The sequence below is a fragment of the Acomys russatus genome, chromosome 13, assembly GCF_903995435.1.
Source record: "Acomys russatus chromosome 13, mAcoRus1.1, whole genome shotgun sequence".
Taxonomy (NCBI): domain Eukaryota; kingdom Metazoa; phylum Chordata; class Mammalia; order Rodentia; family Muridae; genus Acomys; species Acomys russatus.
This window is the reverse complement of record NC_067149.1, coordinates 22,148,847-22,167,288: the sequence shown is the minus strand read 5'-3', so window position 1 is coordinate 22,167,288 and position 18,442 is coordinate 22,148,847. Positions and strand designations below refer to the sequence as shown.

The 18,442-nt window shown below is 41.1% G+C and overlaps 1 protein-coding gene and 1 pseudogene across 9 annotated transcripts in view; one reads left to right on the top strand and one right to left on the bottom strand.

The window, feature by feature from the left end:
• Magi1 (membrane associated guanylate kinase, WW and PDZ domain containing 1) overlaps positions 1 to 18,442 on the top strand; it is a 623,549-nt gene that overhangs the window by 494,690 nt on the left and 110,417 nt on the right. For all 9 annotated transcript variants that reach the window (XM_051154941.1, XM_051154943.1, XM_051154942.1 and 6 more), the window contains exon 4: positions 16,164 to 16,370. In XM_051154941.1, the coding sequence (XP_051010898.1) occupies positions 16,164 to 16,370 (207 nt within the window). The remainder of the gene's footprint in view (positions 1 to 16,163; positions 16,371 to 18,442) is intronic.
• On the bottom strand, positions 14,847 to 14,941 carry LOC127197834 (uncharacterized; annotated as a pseudogene).

Sequence of the window (18,442 nt, the reverse complement as noted above, 5' to 3'; positions counted from 1 at the left end):
TGAAAATGAAAACAGAACATATCAAAGTCTATGGAATATATAGGCAATCCTAAGAGAAAAGCTCAAACTACTAACTGTGTGGCCCTTAAAGACCTTGGGAAAAAACAGAACCGTTTAATCCAAAACAGTAGATAAGAATTGTGCTGGTTTGTTTCTTGTCTGCTTACATAAGCTAGGGTCATTTGGGAAGAGAGAACCTCAACTGAGGAAAGTCCCTCATCAGATTGGCTTGTATTAATGACTGTGTGGGTGGGCCAAGCCTTCTGTGGGTGGGCAAGTGGTCCTAGGTTGTATAAGAAAGCCAACTACCAAGCCAATGAAGTGTGTCCCTCTGTGGGTTCCACTTCTGTTCCTACTCCACGTTGTGGCCTTGAGCACTGACCTGACTTTCCTTCATGATAGACAGTAAATTGTAAGGTGAAATAAGCCCTTTCCTCCTCAAGTTGTTTTTGACCATGTTTTATCACAGCAATAAAAAAATCAAACTAAGACAAAAATATAATCAAAATCAGGGCTAAAATTAATAAAATGGAAAGGGGGGGGGAACCCAGAACATTACAAAGAATAAAACAAAGAGTTGGTTCTTTGAAAAGATAACAAGGTTGGCAGTTTGATCGACATATTGGCCATTAAAGATAAAGAGGGTCCCGATCAATAAAATTAGTAATGAGAAGGACGACATCGTCATACAATAGATACTGAGGAAATTCAGAGAATCATAAAACAATAGTTTTAAAAATTGAATTCCCCCACTGGAAAATCTAAAAAAAAATGAAAGAAGAGAAAAATATATACCTACCAACGGTATATCAAGATTTGATAAATAATAAAATATAGCATATTTACCAATGAAATATTACTTAGCTATTAAGAAAAGTAAAATTATGAAATTACAGGTAAGGAGATGGAGCTGGAAACAATCATTCTGAGTGCAGTAACCTAGATCCAGAAAGAAACATCACATGTTTTCTCTCATTTGCGGATGTTAGTTTTGGATCTTCAGATATGTATGCTTTGTTTAGGCTATCCATTGATGTCAGGAAATTAGTAAGAGGCCACGAGAAGAGCTTTCATGGGGAGGGAAGTAGAACTCACTGGTGTACAAAGCTAAAGAGTAATGATGGGACAGGAAACATTAACATATGGGGTTGGGTATAGTAGCACAGGGTAAAGGAGGGAATTGGAGAGAGATAAATAACACTAATGTTCTTCCAAAAAAGTCATATGGAGACCTACGACTATAGAAGCTTCCTAAAATATATACATGCACATATATGAAAAAGTTAAAGTGGAATTACCCTATAACCAGGTAACAATGCCCCTACGAGACACCATAAGCTGACGGATAAAAAGCCCAGTGCCTAGAATGGGTTACCTGTTTTGAAATTTGGGGCCAGTTAGGTTACATACACATGCTGTGTACATAGGTTACATTGGCAAGCTATAGCCAATGCCTTTGGTTTCCCTCTAAGACTTGATGGTAAAACTGTAATAGAGACACTTTAGTCAGATAATGTGGAGAAATCAAACTGTTGTTCGTGTGGAAGCTTCATCTATACTGGGTAGCTTTCATAGTCCTGGAAGCTGTTACTGCGACCAGAGGAGGACAGCAGTCTTACCCAAACTCTGATAGCTAAAGTACCACTATGGGAGTAACCAGTAAGTAACCAGCCGCTTTCTGATTGGATTTAAATCCCACCTCTCAAAATGAAACCCATACTTGCCACCATTATCTAGGCAAAGAACCTACTAAGCATATCAGAGCCCCTAGCAGAGAGCCTACTAATTTTATTTTTGCTAAATGGACATAGTATTAGACCAACCCATAGAGTAATGTGTCTCTCAACCTTCATGAGAGGAACTCCTGTTTGTAGTAGATGGCAGTTCATAGAAACAGCCACAAGTGGTTAGGGTGGCAGAGACTGCAGATTGCTCATTTTTAAAATAGAAGGCTCAGGGATCATTGTGGAAGAGCAGGCTGAAAGATTATAAATACCCATAGTGGTGGGTGACGAGAAGGAAGCAGTGTTTTCTGGAGACACTAGGGAAATTGCCCATATAAACTCACAGTGCTTGTTCCAGCATACATACAAGACCTGCACAAGCTCAAGACAAGATAAAATCTCAACATGGAGAAGGGAAATGAGCACAGAGTTCCACCCCTAGCTGAGGAGCTGTTCACCATTGATAGCTGCTAGGAAAGGGAGAATCGGATTTGAGTGTTCCTCCTGGTGGGTAGAGCATGCGCCAGTGGAAGGCCGTATATCTAAGAATATTTGTGCAGTACCATTGAGACTCAGTGGGTTTTAAAAATTGAGGATAGGGGAATGGAGGGATGGCTGAGCCATTATGAGCACTGTTTACTCTTCCAGAGGGCCACATGGTGGCCCACAGCCATCTATAATGTGATCTGATGTCCTCTTCTGGCAGGCAGGTGTACATGCAGATAGAGCACTCATACAAATCAATCAATTAGTCAATCAATCAATAAATAAATAAAAAATTAAGGACACAATGTTGAGTGTGTAGGGAAGTGGAGGAAGGATCCGGGAGGAGCTGGTGGAGGGGATAAATAGGATCAAGACAAGAAATTCTCAAAGAACTAATAAATTTATAGAAAGACATTACTTTATTAAGGACAATATGGCTTCTGTATAAGGATAGCGATGTTATAGACAGTGACTAGAGGTCAAATGACGATCACAACCCTCAAGGCTTCTGTTTTGCTATTCTTTGGAGGGGAAAAGAACATTCTCTTGCTATTACTTTTCATCTCTAAATGCAGAATGTACCTTTGACAGTTTAGAAGTTATTGGGATTGGGGGGCAAGGTTTTGTTTAAGATATTGATTTTACTATGTAGCCCAGGCTAGCATGAAACCCATCCTCCTATCTCAAGCACTTGAGTCCAGGATTACAGGTGTGTGCCACAGTGACAGTACCTAAGTGTTAGTTATTGGCTAATTGTAAACATAGCAGTACTGTTTTGGGATCTGGGGTTGTTAATTTTGGCTTAGGATCCTGGAAAAGAATATGCCTGGGTAGCCTCTCTGGGCTGAATGGTTACAGTCTGAGAATGCAATAAAGAATATAAAGGGGCTGAGGGAGACACAAAGGACACTGTGTCTAGATGACTATTTAATAACTTGGTGTCTTTTTTGTAGAGCAAGTGTGACCCTCTTTGGTTAGACGGTAGTGAATTGTCGTCACCTGAAATCAATCATTCTTTGACTCTGGGGAGCCTTAGTTCCCAAATGTACATCTCAAACATTTTCATTTTTAGAGGCACAGCTAGAGGAATTGGGATGAAAGGAAAAGCTTAGGATTTAGGCAGAAGTTTAGTATGGAAAAAGAAAAATAAACTTAGTTTTTTCCAATGTTTACATGACAAATTATACATAGGTAGAGCAGGCTCCTTTTCTCATTGGCTGTCATCAGTGCAGCTATGGCACATTACTGTGACTGAAGCTTCAGATGGGTACCCCGGGGCTAAACGGAAGGCCTTCGTGACACTTCATCAGGAATCACACCCAGCTCAGATCCACCAGTCTCCCCCAAACCCATACGGATACCCTTGATGTAACTAATAGGTAGCCTGTTGGTGCTGTGCTCTGACTTCCTGGACCAGCAGATGGGGAATAAATAGTTTTCAGGAAATACCTGACTGTCTTCAATATCTATGAATGCTGTTTGGTTATTTTAGAACTGAATTTTTCTCATACACCGAATCAATCCTTTCCACTTTCTCTGCTTGCTTTGCAGCATTTGACCTTTTACGGGTTTAATTTCACACCGATATGAGAAGACTCTTAACTTTTTGGGAACCAACCAGAGTTTGACTTTCACAAGCTTAGAACAAATGGAATTTTTATTAAATGCTAGATATTGCCTAAGGAGTAATGCTAGAAGGATCCCCAGAGGCCTCTCTCTCACCTGCTCCCCGTAGTCCCCCCACAGTGGTGCCTGCATCTGGTGGGAGATACTCAGGAGCAAGCAGCATTGGCTCTCAACACTGCTTGAATCTGAGTCTCCGCCCTGGGCTGTGGAGCTGTGTCCCCTCTGGCAAGTCACTCTAGGCTCAGTCTCCATTTTCCCTTTGGTAATTGCGGTCCTTCCTTGTTAGTTGGTCTAAAGGAGGCAGTGATTGGAAAGGGCTCAGCTGAGTGCCTGACACAGGTAAGTCCCCAGTCAGCATCAGCTCTCATGTTTATACACAAACCTGCCTGAATTGCTGCACAAAGCATTCCCATCTCTGCCTAGTAGACCAGAGGACCTTCAGGTGAGTGTATGTATTTACTTCCCAGGCTCTGCCCGCCTTTTTTACCATCTGGAATGTCTTTCAGCCTCTAATTCAAGAAAGGAAGAGCCTAGTATAACAATACAGAGCCCTTATTTTTTTCTCTTTTTACTTCTGGGTCTATCATGCTGTGAACTGAGTCCTCTGAAACTGAGCCAGAAACAGCCCTTCTCCTTAAAAACAAAACAAACTACACAGGTTATTCTTCACATTTTTTCATTAAAAATAGCTATTTGATTGCTTTTGTTCAGGTAAGTGTCTTCAAGAGCTATGTTAAAGGCGTGTTTCCTAGCTCATGGTGCTGTTGGGAAGTAGTGAAATTGTTAAAAGATGGAGTCAGTCTAGTTAGAAGGCTTTTGGAAAGTCCTACGGAATATGGTCTTGAAGGGAAAGTTGAGAACCTGGCCTCTCCTTTCTCTGTGTTTGCTTCTTAACCACATGACATGAACACACACCTCCCCCTGTCCCAATGCCTTGCCTTGCCAGAACAAGGGAAGAGAGCCATCAGATGATGGGTTAGAACCTCCCAGGGTCTACTGCACAAGAAAAGTCAGGTGCATTGCCAAAGGGCACCTGCAGCATGCTCCCCAGGTCTATAGCAGGTGCTGTCTCCAGCTGAGAGAAGACGCAGCTTGTGGAAGGTCAGGTGAACTGCTCAGAAACAGCTGCAGAGCCCAGTCATTGGCACCCAAGGTATGACCTGAAAGCAGACTGGCTACATTCAGTACAGAGGAGGTTACAATGGTGGCTTATAGAGGAAGAGTCAAACAACTATTCTGTTTTCCAAAACTAGTGTGAGCCTTGATCAGTGCACTGCACTCAGTGTGCTTTCAGCTATCTATACGGTAGCTACTGGGGCTCTTCAGACTGCACAATTGGTGTTACTTTCTAGATTTACTTTTTAGGTTTTAATTATATGTATGTGCATATGTGCCCGAGTGCAGGTGCCCATGAAGCCCGGAACAGGACATCAGATCTCCTGGAGTTACAGGTGATGCCAGGAACTGAACTCAAGTCATCTGTAAAAACAGCAACGTATTATTTCTGTGTCATTATTTATTTATAATAAAGTTTTATTTATTCATAATAAAAATTCTTCAAAGAGAATTAAAAGTCCTCTCCAAGGACAGCAAATGCTCTTAATGCTGAGTCACCTCCCAAGCCCCTGAACAGTTGAGGTTTTGTGGTTTTGTTTTTTGTTTTTAATCACCTTTCAGAGTTTCATGCAATGCACTTTGATCATACTCAATACCTGCCCTCAGCTCTTCCCAGGTCAGTCCCACCCTCCCTACCACACAATTTTGTGTTCTTCCCCCAACCCATAGGTTCTTCAAGACCATTTGTACGGACCTAATATAGTCTTGGATGTGTGAACTTCCCCTGTGGAGTGGTCAGCTGAACCAGGACCTCCTCTCCCTCTCAGCAGCCCACAGATGTCAGTAGGTTCACAGTTAGGCTTAGGACCAGGTGCCCCACTCACATCTCTGGGCTGCCCTTTTTTCTGGCTTGGGTTTGCACAGCTTTTGTGCATGCTGTTCCAACTCCTGTGAATCCATACAGTAGGGCTAGAGAGATGGCTCAGTGGTTAAAGGCAATTAGTCTTCTTATAGATGGCCTGAGTTAAGTCCCCAGCATCCATGTTAGGCCTCTCACAATGGCCTATAACTCCAGGTCCAGGGAGATCTGATGCTTCTTATCCTTTTGGATGGGGAGACAGACACACACACACACACACACACACACACACACACACACACACACACACACACACACACACACACACCACACTCTCCTGTGCACTTCATCTGACAGTTGGTGTTGGTTAGCTGTGAACTGCATGGGTGATGGTAATAGTGATGTTGGTTGAACCTAGAGATATCCATGTAACCAAAGCACTGGATTTGGTGATGAAGTGTTTATTGTCAGAAGGAAAGAAGAGATAAGTGACAGTCATTCTCCCAGGACAACCCCTGGTCTTTATCTATGTCTGTGTCTGTATGAGTCTATCTCTGTCTTTATCTCTCTCTCTAGCTATCTGTGGTGGTACCATTTGCTAAGATAATAAACACTAGGTGGCTGGAGTATCCAGAGAGAAGGGGCAAGGGGAACACTATTTCTAGAGTAGGCTGGACTACATAGTGAAACCCTGTCCCCAAAAAAAGGGTACAATAAATGCTGTACAATGCAGACCGGGTTTAGAGAGTGGGCAAGGACTCCGTCATGTAACTGTCCCCTCACCAGCTGTAACTGTTGACTGACAGCTGCATGTGCTCCCAACAGAGTAGAACCCTGAACAGTCCCCTCTTGCAAGACATAACAGTTATTAGTGGAGTGTGTCAGTTTTACATTTTGAACCAGCTCAAACCATCTCCTCACTCTTCCTGGACAGACAGGTATCAAAGCAAATCAGAGAAATAAGAATAAATTCCTTGGCCCAACTTTCTAATTGTGCACTGAAGCTAATTTATTTGATACAGTACTTGAAATAAATCAGCTGAACTATCCCTGTCGGTACTGGTTTTTGGTTTTTTGTTTTGTTTTGTTTTTTGTTTTTTCTTTTTTTCCCTGCTGACAGTTTTGCTCTGCCATCCTGGTTGCTGCCGTTGCACCCACCCTTGGGGCTTCTCTGGGAGAGTTTACAACGGATGAACTATTCAGTGGAGCTGGTTCTGAACATGCCTGTTTTACAAATGCCTCTGGGTAGAAGAGACTGATTATACACTGAGCATTGCAAAGGTTTTCCTTCAGCATAAAAGTGCAGTGCCAGGGTGACATTTCAACTGGAGTCATGGGTTGCATATTTCTGCATGCTAATTAGAAGGGAGAGTGTCAGTGTTCAATAATGGGATTGTTTTTACTTCCTAGAAGATCTGCAGAAAAGCAGCTTCCAACAGTACACTTTTGAGGGACAGAGAAATAAAGCGGGGCGAAGAGAGTTCATGTTTGTCGTTGAAGAAAATGAGACCGTCTGGAGTCCTACTTTTTGGCGGGCCCTGGGAGCCTTCTGTTGTGATAAGCTCAGTTGGTGGACTCTGCTGTGGAATGTTCTCTGTTGATAATGAAAGTAACCAAGTGCAACCTGTACTGCCATTGGCTTTTCCCTGAATTTGAAGATGGCAAGGCTGGAGTTAGGAAACTTTTACTTAATTCCTTGCTCAGAGATCCTTAAAGATTTCTGGAGTTGAGTGTGTAGATGTTGGCCACAAATAGACCTATGTTTTGATGCCTGCATTACTTAGAAATAATATGACTCTCATCTCCGATTAAAAAATGAGATTGCTGATTCCTTTTACTGCAAGATAACTATAAATACTAGCTTGTCTCTTCTTAGGTTTCATACTAAAAGTCATGGGTACAGAGGAACATCTAATTATAGGATGTTGGTTTATTACCGTTTTATATGTAAATATACTTCTGTAGGGTGGAGCACTTGGGAAAAGGAATAGTAGAGAGAAAGTAATGGGAAGTTTTTGAGTTTCGGGTTTTTTTTTTTTTTTTTTAATGATACCATAATGTGCTCAACACATGCATGGCAAAGTAGTATAGTTATATGTTACTCAGATATAACTGATGGAGTGGAAAGAAATGCCATGAGTCATGTCATTAAAAACCGGATCTACAGTACTAGGTATCTAGGATGATCCCAGGCTGAGATTTATGTGTGCTGTCACTGCTTGTCCCTTTATATGTTCTACAAAGTATTACTTAGTGACACTATGCTCCTTATAGACTGAGACAGCCCTCAGAGAACACAGGCATGCACAAAAACAGTCATGGTGACTGCCATATAGAATTTATAACCCAGAAATAAGAGTTAATGCTAAATCAAACAGCTTGATAAACACAGCAAAAGATGTTAAAAAGGACCAGCTTTGCGTTTCCCTGTTAACACAGCAGGATGGAGTGCAGCTTTGATCTAGCCTGTGATAGTAGAGACAATGTCCTGAGGACAAGAGGAAGTAGGGATGAGGGACAAAGAGAGGGATGGGTATAAGAGCCATGAGATGATGAGGGGAACAGTTTACGGGGCTATAGAATGAAGTCCTGTGGAGTCAGAAAGAGAGAGAGAGAGACAGACAGACAGACAGACAGAGACAGAGACAGAGAGCTTGCAGAAGGCAGCTGCAGACCAGCCTAAAGAGTGGGTAGGGTTAGAGCCAGGGCCCCGAGGCCAAGGTAAAACCAGATGTGCTGGATGTCTGAGTTTATTAACATGTTCAGTACATGTTCTGTACGAGAGAGTGAAGATTTTATAAACACTGCCTCCAAAAGGAGAAAGGAGCTTCATCCACTTGTGATTGATATTGCCCTCACTGGAAGTGCTTTATCTGTATTTCGCTCAGGGAATACAATTACGATTATGGTCGTCTGCTTATTTTCAAATGCTTCCCCTCTAAGAGGACAGAAAAGGGTGTCATTTACGCTGAACTAACAGCGGCACCCTACAAGAGACATTTCTGCTATTCTGTGTTTCTTTCCTACAAAAGGAAGAATGGTTTTTCTCTGTCTATAGATAGAGACCCTGCGTGCAACGGAATCACCTGTGTACTTACTTGGTTAGAATCTGGAATATCAGGCCCACCCTGACCTCTGGGATTAGCATCTGTATTTAGAGTTCCTAGACTGTCCATGAAAGTTTCAGAACACTGATATTTGCTATCTAAAAAGATTTACATCCTTCCATCTTACTTCTAATATGTAGCATAGTGCTTCGAATAAAGAATCTCTCCAAGGATATAAATGAAATTATAACTTTGTGTAAGGTGAGAAGCTGAGCACACTTGAATCATTCTTGCTGAAAATCCAGGGGTAGTATAGTCTTCCTTAAATATTTTATAGAGGTCTAAAAATTGATTTGCAGCCCTCATAAATTTATAAGTGTGAGTTAGAAAGTATTTTCTTTGGCTTTGGTCATGGTCATAGATTGTGCCTGTTAATTAAAGCCTGCTTTGCCTCTCTCTCTCTCTCTCTCTCTCTCTCTCTCTCTCTCTCTCTCTCTCTCTCTCTCTCTCTCTCTCTCTCTGAGTTCCCTTTCCCTCTTTACTCACCACCCCTGTTGAGTTTTATTGTAGAACCTGTTCTGAAAATAGCAGAGAGGAAGAGGAACACATTCTCACTTGGGCTGAAGCCCAGGCACCTCAGGAAGTGTCTGTTTGGGTAACATGGAGACTGTGGGACAGCCAGGTTCCAGGCTCATGGAAACTATGCAACCTGCCAAGCAAAAACCTTAATTAATTTTTAAATCATTTGCAGTGCCTCGGATTATTTATGTCCTTCACACAGAGTCTCTTGAACAGACTGTGTGTTCTCTGTAGCTTCTACCTTGCCTAGACTTGGCCCACTTATGATCACACTGGAAATTCTTGATACAGTGGAGATTTTTGGAAGGTGCAGTTTGGATCTCAAATTTCCAGCCAGAATATGCAGGCAATAGAATCCCAGAGTAACTATATGACTCTGTACATGACCCTCCTGCCTGCGGTCACATGGGAAAGACAATCTACAATGGTGACTGTCTCTTATTGACCAAAAACCCAGGGCCCACACAGGGGCAGCCAAGATCTTTTATTTCAAAAGCCAACTTAGACACTCTGGAGATTTTTGGAAATTGAAGGTTTTCCTTTATCCATGCCATCCCTCTGCCTATGCCCAATGCATCACAAAACCCCTAAAGTACTGACCTGGGTTTGGTTCCAAAGTGCTTGTGTGCCGAGACCAAAGGAAAGGGAAAGGGCAGACATTCTCTGCATAAAGCCTTGACCCTCTGAGTATGTTGGGGCACTGTCCTGGTTGTTATTGTTGTTTGTTTTGTCGTCTTGGCATGAGCTAGAACAGTGGTTCTCAACCTGTGGGTTGTGACCCTTCTGGGGGTTGCATGTCAGATATTTACATTATGATTTATAGCAATAGCAAAATTATAGTTATGTCGTAGCAATGGAATAGTTTTATGGTTTTGAGTCACTACCACATGAGGAAGCGTATTAAAAGGGTCACAGCATTAGAAAGGTTAAGGACCACTGAGCTAGAGTTACTTAAGTAGAAGAGCCCCAATGGAGAGAATGTTTCCTTCAGATTAGATTGCCTATAGATGTAGTACATTTTTCTTGAATAAGGATTGGTGTGGGGGAGTCCAGTCCATGGATGGATGCCAACACAGGGCAGGTGGTCCTGAGTTATAAGGAAACCGGCTGAGCAAGCCAGTAGGCAGCATTCTTCCGGGGCCTCTGCTTCGGTTCCTGCCTCTCCCTCCCTCCCTTGAGGGATGCACTGTTACTTGGTAGCGTAAGATGAAATAAGCCCTTTCCTTCCCGAGCTGCTGTCAGTTGACTGTTTTAACAGAGCAGTAGAAGCTCTGACTTCGAAAGGAGTGCTGGCTCCGACATACGTGTGCTCAGCAGCATTGCTAGGGATGGGGGGAGGAGGAGGCTATGGCTCTCCACCTACTAGATTGTCTCTCTCATGGTCTTCAGAGCACTGTTGTCTATTAGAAACATTTTGTTTTTTAAAAATTGATGTTAATTCAGATTATTTGAAAATGGCATATGGGGAATAAACCAAACTAGCATTGAAGTAAAAATTTGAGCCCCTCATATAGAAACTGCTGCATAAAACGTTTTCTATGAAGGAAAAAGGAACATTGGAGAGATTTGAATAATAAAGGCATGGTATAGTTTGAACACCTCCAGTTGGCGAAACTCCCCTGAGAATCTACTATTGTCAAAATCATCCTGTGGTGTCACTCCACTGCTGTCTGGATAGCAACGCAGAAAGTTCTCGAGTGTTTGGTTTTGTTTTTAATGGGAAGAATAATGAGCCCTGGGTAACAGGGCAGTTAATGGTGAGCTAGAACTACGGGCTCTCCCTGCAAGCTTTATTGACACACAGTGCTAAGTGTTGCTGAGGCCCGCACATTCGTCATGGTAAGCCACACTACACTATTGATGTTTGACGAGTTTTAATTTTATGCGGTTTGACTGATAAGACGCACGTCATCTGTCTCCAAGACTGCTTTTTAGACCTGGGAAACATTTATGAACAGGTGGGCTGTTTTGTTGGGGTGCGTCAACAAATCTGCTAGTCATTTTTAACTTGGAAACTGAGGACAGGTGCTTGCTGGAGAATCCACACGTTCTTTTGTCAAATTATGTGACACCTTATTTTCCTAGCCATTTACTTATGTTATAAACCGTGGCTATCAAAGGGTAAATTCATTTTAAAATTGTAGTTTTTATAAGCATGATTTCAGTTGGATGTAACCAAACTGAGCAACAGTAATTAGTAAATTAAGAGTGCAGGGTCCCATTCTTTTTTTTTAAATTTTAAATTTTTTTTTATTAATTTATTCTTGTTACATCTCAATGGTTATTCCATCCCTTGTATCCTCCCATTCTTCCCTCCCTCTCATCAGGGTCCCATTCTTTACCTTTCCACCCCCTTCGAATTCTAAAACGAGTGTGGTCTTTGGTATGTTAGTAATGGGGAAAAATTAAAATTAAATTTAGTAGTGCTTTATCTCTGTTTATTTCTTTAATTTACTGTAGAAATTTATATTTAAGTCAGCAGTCTTGCTTCCAGAAACACTCCTGAGTTAGTGAAAAGTTGGCATACTTGCCCTAGGCATATCTTTAAAGAAATCATGGGATTGTCTTTACACGACCTGTGGAAATGAAAGACAAGTGTTTCTTTGTTACATATGCTAGCTCTTCCTAGCTTCAGGGCATGGCCCCCACTATGACTATGAGATGCCTTCCTTCAAACTTCTTCCTCCAACCTTCTTTGCCTATATTTTGGGACTCCAAAGGATTTTTTTTTTTTTTCCTTTTAAGAGAATAATAGCTCACTTTCTGTGGTGAAGCTTACATCTTAACCAAAGCCTCCAGTTTGACCTTGCCAGACATTGTCACCTCCGGTCAAAGTTTAAACATGGTACCCTTTGCCCCCTGGGTTTTTTTATTAAGTTTATTTATTTATATTTATGCATATAATTGTTTGTCTACCTGTACATGTGTACCACATGCATGCCTGTGCTCATGGAGGTCAGAAAAGATGTCGGATGCCCTGGATCTGAAGGTACAGATGGTTGTGAGCCAACATGTGGATGTTGTTGGCAGCTTAGCCCAAGTCCTCTGTATGAGCATCAAGTGTTCTTAACTGCCGAGCTCCCTGCTCCTGTGTGTTTCAACTTGTATGTTCAGAGTTCACTGGTGGCCCGGATTGTTACATCCCTCTCAAAAGAAAATAATTTTGTTTGTATGTTTGTTTGTTTGAAGACAGAGTTTCTTTGTATAGATCTGGCTGCCTTCAAACTCTATATAGGCCAAGTTGGCCTTGAACTCACAGAGATTTGTTTGCCTCTTCCTCCTGAGTGCTAAGATTAAAGTGTGTGCCACCACTGCCCAGCTTTAATTTTATGTGTGCTCATAAAATTGTTGATTCAAAAGACAGTGTAAAGAAACACATATCTGGTCTAGAGGAATGACTTGGTTGTTGAGAGTGCTTGCTGCTCTTCCAGATCACCAGAATTTGGTTCCCAGGCATCTATAAACTTCAGCTCCAGGGGATCCAGCGCCCTCTTCTGGACCCATAGGCACCCACACAAACAAGCATAGCACATACATGTAGAGATACACCTGCACACAATTTTTAACAATTTAAGTCTCTTCTTTTCAGAATAGCATTAGTATCAAATATTCCTTTCTTAATAAAATAAAATGTAGGGTTGAAGGTATAGCTTAGTTGCTAGTAGGTCAGCTAATATGCTTGGAGCCCCGGGTTGGGATCCCAGGAAGCATAAAATGAGTGGCAGTTCATTCCCCAGGAAGCAGAGGCAGTAGACCAGCCTAGCCTGGGCTACATTAAACCAAACTATGCCTCTGTAATCACCACCACCAATAAAAGCACACTATAGAAAAGCAGGTATTCCATTAAGAAGAAAGAAAAACAATTATAGCTAAAAAGGAAAGCTTGGTAGAAATGTATTCTTTGCCAATGCACCTTTCCTCCTGATGATCAAATATGCTTTCCAAATCTAGATTAGTCATGAAGTACTCAAATTTTTTCATATTGGGACATGCCCCTTAAAGTTTCATTTAAGACAATGTCAAAATCACTTGCTTTTCAATATAAATTTGTAGAAGGAAATTATCACTATCATCATTTCTTCTACTCACTGACACTTTTTTATTGTAATGTTAATTAACTGTTTTAATTTTTTAAAGTTTTTGAGGATTTCATGCATGAATACTGCATTTATACCTCCCAACTCCCTTAAATTCCTTCTGTGATTCTCAGGCTCTCTCTCTCATTCATGACTTCTTCAGTTACTGTTTTACACACACACACACACACACACACACACACACACACACACACACACACAGTACTAAGTCTATTTAGTGTTGCTCATGTGTATTCATGTTTAGGGCTGAGCATTTGGGCTCCTCCTTATAGGAAATAGATTCTCCCACTTTCAGCAGCCATGGATTGACTATGGCTGTTTATCTAAAGGTGGGGTTTGGTGAACTTTCCTATCCACATTAGCATGTCAACTGGTATTGTCATTAAGCCACCTTAATATTGTTTAAGCAACACTATTATTGAGTCTTCATGGGCACAGCTTCCCTGTAATGAATAGAAAGCACTATCCTGTAGCAAATGTCCTGATCCTCTGGCTCTCACAGTCTTTCCACAACGTTGTCTACAGTGTTCTCCGAGCCTCAGGTGTAGAGCTTGGGTTGCATCAGTTAGGGCTGGACACCCCACAATCATTTATTCTCAGCATTTTGACCAGTTTTAGTCCTCTGTAATAGTCTCCTTCTGCTACAAAAAGAAGCTTCCCTGACACAGGGTGGGTGCTACACGTTATTTGTGGGTATGAGGATAAATATTTAGAATGCAACCAGAAATCATATTGGTTTAAGAAAATGGTGGTAGTAGGTTTTCTTCTTGGGTTTGTCACCTTTCCAGCCATCAAGTAGTTGGCTAGTTTACAGAACCAGTGATGAATGTCTTCCTGTTGAGAAGACCTTAAGTTCAATTAGACAGCAATTGGTTACCTCCAGGATAAAAGTACCACTGTTGTACCGCTGGGGATTGTACCTGCCAGGCCAATCAGTGTTGTGGCTCTTTGGCTCTCAACCAGGTAGGATTATTGACTGCTTTTCTCACTTGTCAACTTGCATTGCACCTTTAGATATTAGAGCTATGCAAGCTGACAAGCGAGAATGCAAGTTGGAGCAATCTGTCCTGAGGGAAGATTCCCCCAGGTCCTCTGTCCAAAATATGTGTTCTTTTAACCTTCAAGTTTTGGAACGGCAACTAAGGAAAATGGCAGTAGTCTATATTGTTTTGAGAGACTGTTAGAACCCCATGAACAACAACTCAAAGTGAAATTTCCTATGCCTGACACTGGGTTTTTGGATGATAGTCTGTGGCTTTGGGGAAAGCACTATCACCCAGGGTGGCATAACTTTATTTAGTATGTGTACATATGTGTGTGATGGATGTGTTTTAAGTAGATTTATAAAATAATGTGTCATAAGGCTTTTAGGAAAAATACTGATTTTGTGTCATCCTTGCTCAGGAGCCATTCATGTCTTCTCTGTATTATTCCAAATGCTAGTATAAGGGCTGTCAAAGTGAGCACTTGATATACTTGATTAACTTTCCTTATTGAAACTACCTTTTAAGATGGTTAAAAAATAAGCCTTACAAGACATTGTTTTTCATTTTGAAAGTTAATTAAATTCGCTAGTTAGAATTTAGTTTTTATACCAAATTTAAAATATACATACTTAGTTGATAAAGAACTTGTCATGTAAATATAAAGACCCGAGTTTAACCCCAGAACCCAGCTTTTTAAAAAAGTAGGATGTTCTAGGGAGTGCTTCTGAGTGCTGGAGAGGAAGGGTGAGTAGGTAGGGATTCACTGGTCAGCTAGCCTAACTGAATCAGAAAACTAAAAGCCGAGGAGCAACCCCATCTCAAAAAACAAGATGGATGGCATCTAAGGAGTGACACCTAAGGCTGACCACTCTGGTTTGTACTTGGTACATGCACACATGTATAAAAATCACACTCCGTACATGTGTTTATATGTGTATATACATGCATATGAACAAACACACAAATGAAAATAAAATACAAATTTCTAAATATCAAAGTATCCACTTCATGTATCATTTATAATTGAGTAACAGAAGAGCAGGGCCTACACCAAGCTTGGAGGAATGGACAAAGTCCAGAAGACCGGCCATTATTGAAGAGTGATTTCCCCCAGGGGGCACCCTTGAAACAATTTTTCTCTTGACTCTTGGCAAAGATTTGTTCCCACCTGGCATGACACCCCTATAGTCAACTCTACCATTCAATTTAAGAGGTGCCACGTGGTGCTCACTGCCCTCCTTTAACAGAAGTGCCCTGGTTCCCTCTTTAAAGAGAGAGGGAGACTTCGACCTTTGAGGCCTGGGAGGATGTTGCCAGTAATGAATTTTTATCTTCTGTGAGGCTCACTCCTAATCGGATTCAGTATTATGTGGTTGCCTGTATAAAAAGATGACCAATTCAAATTCAAATGTAATGGCAATGAAGTGCTTCTATTCAGCACAGCCACTATTGTCTTTATCCTTACTAGCTCCTTTGCATCAAAACCATGTGGCTTTCCTTCTCCCTTCTGTAACGCCGTAACTAGCTAGGTAGAAAAGACATCTTTGCTAACCCATTCTAGAAATGAAGTCCAGCACGTTCTAGTTTTCCAGCTTCATTTTTTTTTTTTTTAAATGCTGTAAGAGATTTGAATGTGAATTCTTGGGGCTGAAAAAAAAATGTATTCATTTTGAAACATGCAAATGTGTCTCTCCATCACCTAGGAAACTATTATGGGACACCCAAACCTCCCAGCCAGCCAGTCAGTGGGAAAGTGATCACAACGGATGCCTTGCACAGCCTTCAGTCTGGCTCCAAGCAGTCGACCCCTAAGCGAACAAAGTCCTACAATGATATGCAAAATGCTGGCGTAGTCCACACGGAGAATGAGGAGGAGGAGGATGTCCCTGAAATGAACAGTAGCTTTACAGGTAGGTAAGGGTCTATACAGAAAGTTTCCAACCAGTGTTCGGAGTTATCAAGATTAAGACTGACCACAGGGTGCTGGGAAAGGGGGTGAGGGGGGCAGTCTTTCCTTGGTCTATGTACCGGGCTTGTCCATGAGAGTTTTTAGATTTCACCCAAACAATCTTCAACACACTAGGAATAAATATTTGAAATTTCAACGTGGTTTCTTTCTCCTCAAAATACTACACTATGTTTTAAAAGTCCCTTACTTTGTTGCTTTATTTATTTATTTATTTATTTATTTATTTATTTATTTATTTATTTTTGCCTAGTAGGGGATCATGAGGCATGATCATGGTTATGTAGTATGAATTGAAACATGAAAATCTGTTTTATCAGGTTACTATCATTTGAGGTTATGCTGGTAAGCTACCCGCAACCTCGTCTCACTTAAGTAAAGATACGATGGAAACATGTCAGGCCTTCAGTTAACTTGTACAAATTTCACAGTATGCCCTAAAGGGGGTATGATGGAAATTAAATATGTAAAATCCTATAATGCTATATTACATGGCATGGATTACTGTTATGGTATATATTATAAAGAGATGGTTAAAGGACAAAGCCTCTGGGCGCTGTAGGACCCAGAGGCTGGAGTGTGTATTCTCAGTTATTGTAGCATATTTTTCGCAGTATGTGAGTTTGATCTGAATATCATAGCTCAAAATGTAATAAATAATCGTACAAATTTACACCACAACACAGACACCCAGCATATATGCAGTTGTTCGTGTGTTGTGTGACTTAGAAGTTCATCTTGTTTCCCCTATTTTGTCTCTATTTGTGTTTCCCTTTGCTGTCTGAGAATTGTAGTTTTGAATGAGTTATCCATTTTCAGTACATTAGATCATCTCTCAATATCACCAGACTTCTGTCATTATCTACTTAGCCACAGCAAGTGAAGAGATCTGTATGCCTATGTCTCACCTGAGTCACCAGAACCTAATAGAATATTCAGGAAAAAGTTGTTATAGTGGAACACCGTCTATGGCCTGTTGTGGTCCTCAGAACTTTTGCCAGTCATTAAATTCGGAATCCTAAGAGGTGGCAATAAGAGTTTTGATAATTGTATTACCACAAAAGTCTAGATCAGCCTTTTTTCAAGAAAGATTAGGTCAAGGAGGAGCTCTTGGGTGCTCTACCTTGGCTTGTGGTGGCTCTTCTTTTTTTTTTTTTTTTTTTTTTTTTAATTATTATTAATTCATTCTTGTTACATCTCAATGGTTATCCCATGGCTCTTCTTTTCCGAACAGTATGTGTAGCATCATTTGTGTGTAAAATGACTACCATTGACCACTAATATCTTTCTCTAAGAATTTAATTCTATGAAAACTTTCATTTTTCCTTCATTTAGCATGGAATAGACAGTGGCTGACCTTTAGCTGCAATATCCAGAAGATATTTGCCATGCTTATTCATACTTTTATTAAATTCAGCTGATTTGAAATTTATTAAACTAATTTAATATTCCCATTCCTTGGGAATACTTCATGTGTTTATAGTGGTCTTCTCCAAAATGGAAACAGATTATGCACAAGTGTTACCATTTCTTTTAAAGACATCTAATCCTTTAATGTCTTGGGAGTTCAGTAGGTAAGAAGAGTTAATCACGATCTGCCTCACAGCAAAGAAGACCTAGCAGGCCAGATTCAGGGAAGCAGCTCTATCAGTAAAAGAAGTAGTCCCTGGGGAGCGGACCCCAAGAGTAGTCCCTAGGAGTGACCCAAGACTAGTTCACAAGAGTAAACCTGAGGAATTGGCCCCAGGAATAGACCTGTGGTGTAGACCCTAGGAGTGGTCGATAGTAGACAACAAAAGTATTCCCCAAGTAGGCTCCTGGGGCCTCATGTTCCTTTATCTGTCTTCTGCATACATGTTTCCTTTGTTTTATTTTGTTTTTTCAGGACAGGGTTTTTCTTTGTAGCCTTGGCTGTCCTGGACTCGCTTTGTAGACCAGGCCGACCTCAAACTCACAGCAATCCACCTGCCTCTGCCTCCTTGAGTGCTGGGATTACAAGTGTGTGCCACCACGCCC